This window comes from Antrostomus carolinensis, unplaced genomic scaffold, assembly GCF_000700745.2.
Source record: "Antrostomus carolinensis isolate BGI_N321 unplaced genomic scaffold, ASM70074v2 scaffold54187, whole genome shotgun sequence".
Taxonomy (NCBI): Eukaryota; Metazoa; Chordata; class Aves; order Caprimulgiformes; family Caprimulgidae; genus Antrostomus; species Antrostomus carolinensis.
In genome coordinates this window covers 17226-26352 of record NW_010329168.1, presented here as the reverse complement: position 1 = coordinate 26352, position 9127 = coordinate 17226, and the positions used below count along the sequence as shown (strand labels likewise).

Sequence of the window (9127 nt, the reverse complement as noted above, 5' to 3'; positions counted from 1 at the left end):
CTGTTGAGAGGATATCCTGGGTTCAGCCTGAAGCTCTACATGTGCTACAGGTGGTCTAAAGGCTCTGATAGTGAGGCTCTGTCTCTTCTGCCTCTTCATCCATGTTGTAAAAGTTGATTTTTCTTTGAGACTTCTTTTTATTTCAGTGTGTTTAAATTGCCTAATGAATTAATTGCTGGAGGAGAGAGAGGAGAAAAAGTGGCAATAAAGAAGCCTTTTTCCAAAGCCGGTAGCCAGGCTGCAGACAACAAAATGAAACTGCCATTTCCTCCTTCCTCTGCCAGCAAATGGGTAGTAGATCTGCCACCTTAGCACAGGATTAGGGCTGTGATAGCTCAGGAGTGAAGTGGCATGTGTTGAGGGAAAACTGCAGAAGCATCCTCATGATTCACTGGGTGATATACTTTGATCTTTACTAGCCCTGAGCCAACATTAATGCAAAAAAATGAAAAGCCCTGTTACCCAGGAGCATGACTGCCCTGTCTCCTTACCCCATGCAGCTCACTAAATACTGCTCTGTGTGTGAGTTACCTTTTTGGCTAAATTCCTGCACAGGTAATAGCATTTGCTCTTCCTAATTTTTCCTTGGCCAGTTAAAGTAATCTTCTGTCCTGCAAAACAGTGCAGAAGAGAAGCGGAGCTGCAGTCTCTGATTTGCAGAGCTTGCCGTGTTTCCATGGTCAATGAAATTACCCTCGGGTGTAGCCTGTAATTGGTAAAGCTTTGTTTTAAAGCCTCATATTTTTAAAAAGTGACTGTACATCCTCGGAAGTTTTATGTGAATCAGGGCTGTTGGGCCCAGGCACCTATTTTGTTGACGTGTGGGAAGCTCTAATGCATCAGGCACAGACTTCTTAGGCCGACTGTGGGTCATGCAAGGGGCTGTGCTCTGCCCTGTAAGCCCTGCACAATGCTGCATGTGTGGTCTGGGTCACACGGTGTGGCTGAGCAGAGCTCCCTCGCCTCTGCTGGCCCATGGTGCAGTGAGATCTGCCTCTGAAGAGTGCAACTGTACTTCTCCAATGTGGGCATGCGATAGAAATACATACATTTTTAAAGAATTTTAGCTTGTACTTCTAAGTGGCTGGCATTTTCTAAAGTATTGTATTTGCTGGGCCTTTTCTGTTGCATTTTATCCCTGCACATGTAAGGTTACTTGTAGGAGGGAGAGAGTTTGAGCCCTCCTGAGAAGGTTTCTCACCTTCTTGCAATATGTTAGCTCTCAGTCTTAGAACAGAACAAAACTTCATATACTTTTAGCTGCTTACACTTTTCAAGAAATACGGGAGCCTTTGTGCTGATGTTCTTTGAGAACCAGTATTTTTTCAGTGCTCTGCTCTTGAAAAAGGCAGAGGCAGTTTTGATGCCATTGTAGGGTAAAATTTGGGTACCAATGTGAGCGTTGTGTCCTACCATAACTGTTGAAAATAAGATTTATTTTTTTCCCCTATCTTGTTTACTTTGTGTGTTGTGGAGCAAGTATAAGAGTTACTCAAAGTTCAGCTGGTAGTTTTCTGTATTCACGTGTATATTAGTATTTTGTGAGGATCTGTTCAGTAACATGGTGCAGAGGTTGGTTTCTGCTTGCTTTTGTTCTCCGGGGTGACGTTTGGTACAGTCAAAGCACACATTTCACTTTGTGGTTTGTCATCTTTACGTGACCAGATGTTGCCAGTGCAGCACCTGCTGTGGATGGTACAGCTGTGGACTTTGATTACATCCAGTAGGAGTTCTAGGTTTGGTGTTCTCCACAGCACAGCGCAAATCCAGTTGATGCATTGGTGCTGGCTTTTACATCTATTGGTGAGTCAACCGCAACATGTGAAATGGCAAGCAGGCAAAATGTCTGCAGTGCCTGATGATGTGGGAAAGCTCTTGTGTGTCGCCTGCTCTGAGCAATCCATAAACTTATCTGACCTTCTGAAGTGTGGCCGTCCCTGCTGTGGCTGGACAACGTGGGCATGGTACTGCTGTGGAGCAGATGGAGGGTGAAGATTCAACCTAGAGCTGCCCTGGTGTGAAGATGTCGAGGCAGACAGGAGGAAAATATAAAAATCCCATGATAATTTCAAGCTCTGTTAGAAATGATCGGGGAAACCAGTATTTTCCAGCACAAGATAACATCAGAGACAGTGTTTATTTGCTAGTGTTGCAAGGCTTGAAGTTTTATAGTTCTCTTTTAACTTCTTTAATTAAAAATGGATAAAACTATGCCAACTACCCTCTGCCTGGTGAATTCACACCCCTTCCATATTCTCCCTTGTAGGTCTTGTTTTCAGTGGTGCAGGCAGAGATGTAGCCAGGGCCTGAATCTTCTGCCAGTAAGTCAAACCTTTCTCGGCCGAGGCTGACCCGCAGGTAGGTTGGTCAGGAAGGAGCCTGGCTCCCCTGCCTCCCCTGCTGACAACTTCTGGTGGGGTTAAGCTGCTATTTACAGCACTGGGGTTTCTCTGAAATTGTTGCAGACTTCTGGAACAGACTGCTTTGCCTTTCAGTAGGTGGCAAAGGCCACTCTTCAGTGTGTCTGAAGTCTGAAAGTCAGCTTTTTCCACTGCATTAGAAAAATCAGCACATGTTGTTTGATTAAGTTCTAGCAGTGACACTTTTCTCTGGTTTTGTATTGGTTTTCTATAACTAATCCATCTCTGATGTGACAGCACACATTTTCAGAAGTCTTTTTCTTTCCAGCAGTCATTCCTTTCATTAACCTTCTTGCACCACTGATCACATATTTATTGTCCCTATGGCCTATAACTGTGAAGGTTTCACTGGAATTAATCTTCGTTTATATTTGGTCACCATTCAGTGAGTTTTATATCCTTTGAAAACTGCTGTAAAGCTGTTTCTGATTGTGAAGTACAGTGGCCTTAATGCTCTGAGTATTTATCCTAACTGACAACTTGGGCCATAGCACAGGGCACTACATTACTCTGGTATAGCATTAGTTTACCTTCTGGCATTGTCGGCCTTAATTAAGATGCAGCTGGAATTTTCCAGGGGAAAGGTTGTGCTGTTTACCTGACTCTACTTGAGTAGGGTCAGTTAAAGTCTCTTTAACTGGTCTTCAGTAGGTAATTTCAGTAGCTTCTCCTCCTTTTCTCCTTGGAAAGAGATCTGTGCAGGTTATTTTAACAGACTTTATTGGAGTAGAAATTCCCAGGTCTTCACACTGCTTGAAAGCAGTAAATGCAAAAAGCAAGTAGAAATGTTGAGCTTCTGGAAATCACAATATAAAAATTTTGTGAGTCTAAACATTTGTGGAGGCAAAGGAATCAAGAACATTCCTCCTTCTACCTGATAAGGTAGTCGGTATGTAGAAGTATATGTTGGTCATCAGTGAATAAATAAATTGTGTGTACTTTAACATGACTTTCTTGGTTGCTCTTTGAATTTCTCAGAAATGCAGAAAACTTTTGATAGCTGTGGGACACAAAACACCTTACATAATAGCCACCCTAGGTAAGTTTTAGAAGAGTACATTTATTTATTTTTTTTTTTCAATTTAGGCTACCATTTTTTTCTGCTTAAATACTTTTCTGTCAGATGTAGGGCATTTAGGTTTTATTCCAAACAGGCATTTTGTGTAATGCTAAATAGGCATCGAATGCCTGCTTTAATCTGGCTGTTGTTTATGGAAGAGGAAATGCCTTTTGGAAAACAGGATTAAAAATAGTTGTTTAGATGCCTTTAAAACTCCTTTCTGCTTTCCTTCCTCCCTACCAGTTACTGATGGAAGCCCTCCTGCCTGCAGCTACGGTGTTCTGATGTTGGGTGCAATTAGCCTTGTGTCTAGGAGATTGATGGAAAGGGTAGAAGAGGAGCTGAACTGTCCATATGGAAACCCACACTCGAGAATGTCTGAGGCTTGAGTCATAAGTTCAAATCTAGGGGCTGGGGCAGCATTTTCCAGATTTAATGTGCCTGTGCAGTGTTGAGACAATATGATTGTAACTGTCTCAACACCCTCCTCATCCACTGAACCGTCTCTGTACTTGAGTTGTCTCCATCGTCCCATTTGTCACTTGGAAGCATTCTGTAGGCTACAGTGTGGGCAGACCTGAGTGTTCCCTCATACAAGCAGCAGGTACAGCGCCTGCTAAAACCTGAGTGTTGTTGTGCTCACCCCAAACTTAAGGAAGATTCCGGTGAGATAGGGAAGTCTCCTCAGTTTGGTCTGTGTTCAAAGGAAAGTTTGCATCTCTCTTCCTTCAGAGTATACCAGAGGTTCCTTAAGGGCCTCACTGATGTCAGGACTGTGGTTATGAGAAAACTGCATATACCTGCATTTATAAGGAATAGCAAAGAATGGATATTTTAAGCACAACGGAGAATAGTAAGTCAAACTGTGTAATTTTAGCACTGTGCTTCACAGATTGTGCCAGCATGCCTGTTACTAAAGCTTATCACTCATTAACCTCAGGAAAAAATGCCAGTAGAAGGGCAACTTTCAAGGCTGAGCTCTGCGCTTTATGTTTTGCCTCCTAAGCTTGATCAAAACTACCCGAAGTTTCCTGCCCAAGTTGGTTGTGTACCAGCAATGTCACTGTGTTATTCTGGCCTGGGTGTGCTGGGTCTGTCCTGAGAAGAATGCCAAGCTGAGACCTGCTCGGAGGCTCGTGTTCCTGTTGCTTGTGGTCAGGCAGACTTCAGCCACCACACAGAGAGCAGAGGTCCAGGCATGAACTTAGTGATGTGTCTTGCCCCAAAAGTAGTCCCCTGAATGGTACCGAGGGGGGAGTCCATCGCATCAGGGGCAGAGATGTGAGTTGCAGATGATGGAGTTGTTGATTGTTTTGTGAACAGGACAAGTGGTCTCACTGGAGTAGATTTGTCCCTTCACCTTTTCTCTGTGTGCGATTATACAAGATGGAGCATCTTTCTAGAGAGAATTCTCCTTTCTTATCTCATTTCTGAGGAGCGTAAGTGGGCTGTAGAGGCAAGATTGTTTTGATGAGGACTATATAAGCTGGTTTATAATACATTTTCTGTTGTGCTGTGTTGCACAGAAAGTAAGGATGGTGTAGGAAGAAGATGGTAGTATTTGATAGCAAGATTAATCTCTGGTGGAAATGTTTACTGCAGTGTATATTTTGAGAGTTTGCATAGGAAGGTGAGACTGCTGTGAGTGAGGTGTGAGTGTAAACGTTGTTAGAAAGGCAGCCTTCCCTGGGGACACTCAGCCTGGTGTAGGCTGTTTCCTCTGGGTAGTTTCTTGCCACAACCCCCTCACCCAGACACTCAGGATTTCAAGTGGACATGTTATTCCAACATAAATGTGCCTGTCCAGCTGTGCAGACACACTTCCAGCTTGTTGGTTGCTTTGTGCTGCTCTTCCATAGACACTTGCTGTCCTGCACAAGACCGAGGTGGTTGGGAGACACTTGTTCTGCGGTGCGAGTGCGGGAGCTGTGGGTAGGACTTAGTGATCCTGGAGATGCTGCAAAGTAGCTGAGTTCTGCAAATCAACTGTTCAGCATCCCGGGTGGCAGCTGGGTTGTGCAGCTATCAGTCATTGAACCCAGTGGGACCAGTTAACCAAACAGCAGGTAAATGCTGTCAAGAGCAACATGGTGTTTCCTTGAACATGAGGTACGCTGCTCTTCCTGCGAAGTCTGCCAGCTGCAGGGAATGCTGCCCCTTCCGAAGGCTTCCCGTCCGGAGCGATTCTTGTGGGGACGTCTCCACCTGGGAAGGTACCTGGACTGGATTTGGAAACACTTGTGCTCATGTGGCTTCTCCTGGGTTTTTTGGAGGGGAAGAGAGCTTTGGTTTTGTATGTTAAAATTATACTTGTTTCATTTACTAGCTTGTTGCTTCCTAAAATATACTGCCTGCCAGTGTGAGCCATTAAACTATAAGTGAGGGGATACCCCTGCTTCTTCACCATCGCCTTGGAGATTGACCTGTGGAGCCAAGCTGAGGTGCTCTGGGCACTTCAAAGAGCCCCACTGTATAACTGTATCGTTAAGAGGATGTTCAAGTGATCGTGCAACCAATTGTCATATGACCCAGGTTTTGTTTAAAATTCAGTCTTGCTGATCCGTCGTCTAAAGCCATAAGCTTTAATGTGTGGCCTTGGTCTAAAGTAAGTGCTGGTTGACTAATCTAAGTTACTTGGGAAGTTTTATAAGAATTACCAGTGAAACAATGCCTTCTGGAAGATAAGCCCTCCCTTGTTAAGCAGTGACATAGCTCCCTGATTTTAAACCCCATCATCTTTTATACTTGGGCACATTGCTAAGCCTCGTAATTAGTTAAATCTGCTCCTATAATCAAAAGGTATCTGCACACTCCACTGCTCTGTGACGGTTTCAAAGATTTATGTGATTACCTTGGCGGAGGCAGTGGGTGGCTAATTGGATAAGCTTTAATCTTCACACCACCAAAGCAAAACATGGTAAGATAAGAGGAAGTAGAAAGTTATGCTGTGTTGTGTGGGAAGGTAGTTACCAAACATGTCAAAAAGATTATTGTAATGAGCAGACCAGTTGTCATGACCCAACCTACAAGAATAGGGCAGATTATTAGGGGAGGGGGAGAGCGAGCAGTGCAAATTATTTCAAATTTGCTTGCCTTGGCTTTTTTTTAAGAGGCAGAAATAGGTAGTGCTCTTTTTAGTGAGCAAAGAGCTTTATGTTCCATTTGCTTTATTTAAGTAATTTTGTCAGGTGTTGTTAACCGTAGATTTTGTGTGCTTGCTAATTGAACTGCCAGACTGGGTGGACTGCAAGGATCTTTGCATCTTTAGACGTATAAGGCTTCCATTGTGTTGAGGTTTGTGAACCTGGGAGCGATCATTGTGATACTAGAAGATACAAGAGTGTGTTTAATCCCCCAAAGCAATCTAGGTAATGTGTAAAACTGTGTTTCCGGGGTGTGGACCTGTAGCCTGATTCCCTACTTCGATAAATACCTGTAAGTTTTAATGGAGGTGCGGAGGACAGGAATACAGAAAAATCCCAGCTCCTCAGTGTCAGATGTTGCCTGTGACCAGCTGGTCGTTGGCACAGCGGGGCGCTCTGGGTTTTGCTCTGGAGTGATGTTCTGGCATCATCAGGGTGGTTAAGTGAGATGCTGTGATTTGCAAGAAGCACTTTTTTAGTCCTGTAGCAAAAAAAATATTTATTGATTTATTTAAATTTTGACAAATTCATTACTTTGAGATGAAATGGAATGCATATGTTAAAATTTTAAGTGAGAAGAAGTTGAGCACTCCCAAATTTAACTGGCAGTGAATGTGATGTGAAGCGCGTGGTGTACTGCAAACACGGACAAGGGCATTTGTCCCTGTGAGTTATGGGTGCCCCAAAAGTCCTGTGGTGGAGATGAATAATTTTTCAGCAGTGTTAGTTCATCTCATGGCCAGGAGATGTCTCTAGTTCACCATAATTCCTCAAGGAACTCCTAGACACAAGTTCTGGATTTTGTTTGAATACCCTTGCTGTAAAACCTCAGTCATCCTTCTGCGGAGCTGCAGCCCTATCGGCAGAGTGCCGTAACTCCTCCTGGCTCCACTGATACCTGTGCAGAGTTTACTTCTTTTCATACAGGGTTTTGACCACAAAATTATTTTGAGCATATGTGTGTACTGTACTGCATTTCAGTGTATCTCACTGAGAAGGGACCCGGATTCAATAAAAAAAAAAAAAAAAAAAAAGAAAAATTGAAAAATAATTAGGTCTTAGTGTAATTAAAAAATGTTGAGAATTTACAGGATCCTGAAAATGCTCTCTATTCTTGCTTAGTTTGTGGAAATACTCTAGAGAAAAAACAGAGCAAAGGTGAAATGAGAATAAAATACAGACTTTTAAAAAAAGCAAAGCAGAAAGCAAAAACTCTTAATTCTGTGCTGCTGTTGAGGAACTGATCTTTTGATGACTCTTACCCCAAATCTGGAGTTGCAGTTTGGGGTTCAGGTGTCTCACATTCTGTTTTCTGTCTCATATAATGTTTTTCTTGTAGGAGAAACCAATGGAAAGCCGAAAGGTGGAAACCAGAAATCTGGTATTGAGAAAAATATTTAAATGTCATTTCATTTTATTACTTGAATTTATGTGCCCTGGACTTGGAAAACTTGTTTTCTGTTGTAACCAGGGAAGTCTCTATAACACAACCTCTTGAACAACCTCAAGTCATAATTCTTTTAAAAGAAAACCCTTAACTTGATTACACTTTAATTTAAGAGTGTGTGTGCCTGGCTTCTTATTCATGTTGATGCCACATTAGGAAATGCAGGAAAGTAACTGTGTAACTTCCCTTTCCAGTTTTTGAAATGCAGAAATGCTCTCCTTTAGCTTTGGTCAGAATTGCAGAAAATTGGTAGTCTCATCTGATTCGCATCTGTATTAACATGTTGATCCTTTTACTGTTGGAAGCTTTCCGGCTGTACCTCAGTGTTTTTCCCAGTTTGTGTTTTGATTGTTTAGCAGATACATCAATATGTATATTCCCAGTAATCCAATTCTTTTTGTAGCAGTTTTGAATACTGTATGTTCTACATGCAAACAATATTTAGTATGAATATATTATACAATATATGGTATACATTTCATCATGTAACTTAATTGTTTGATGCAAAATTAATTCTCTCCCTGCTTTACCACTTCCAGGCAGCGTTATGGAGCCTGCGAGATGTATTTATTATCGGGGATTGTGGGATTCTTTTTGGCTAATTTCCTCTGTGATTGCAGAGAATATATACAAATACAAAGTGCCACAAATACATACACTTCTCTGTCACCTGGTCTCGAAAGCGCAAATTATACTATGAGCGGGTCTTGTGTTGAAGGTTATTTACTGAAGTTATTTTCAGATCTAGCCTAATGACGGGAGGGGTCAAACGAGGCGTAACCAACCCATGGCTCTTGGAAGAACCTGAGGAAACCAGAGGGCTTGGCTTTGACGATCTCAGGCAGCAGCAGCGAAGGATCATAGAAGGTACAAGAGTCTTTCTGGTTTTTATGACCTTTGCTAGGACTCTGAGGGGAGCCCTTATTAGAGAGTCAATAAAATAACCTGTGCTGAAATTTTATTATCTGGGGATGTCAGTCATCATAGTTCCAGATGGTTGTTTTCTGTATTTGCAGGAGCAGTACTGTGCTTGCAATATTTTTAACTGGAAGCATTG

At 42.5% G+C, this 9127-nt stretch overlaps 1 protein-coding gene across 1 annotated transcript in view; it reads left to right on the top strand.

Annotated features, from left to right (window-relative positions):
- Window positions 1-9127, top strand: part of STX8 (syntaxin 8) — a gene marked incomplete at both ends in the record, with an annotated part of 16704 nt that overhangs the window by 6077 nt on the left and 1500 nt on the right. Inside the window, one exon of the mRNA XM_010172434.1 lies at window positions 8813-8937. Within this exon, the coding sequence (XP_010170736.1) occupies window positions 8813-8937 (125 nt within the window). The remainder of the gene's footprint in view (window positions 1-8812; window positions 8938-9127) is intronic.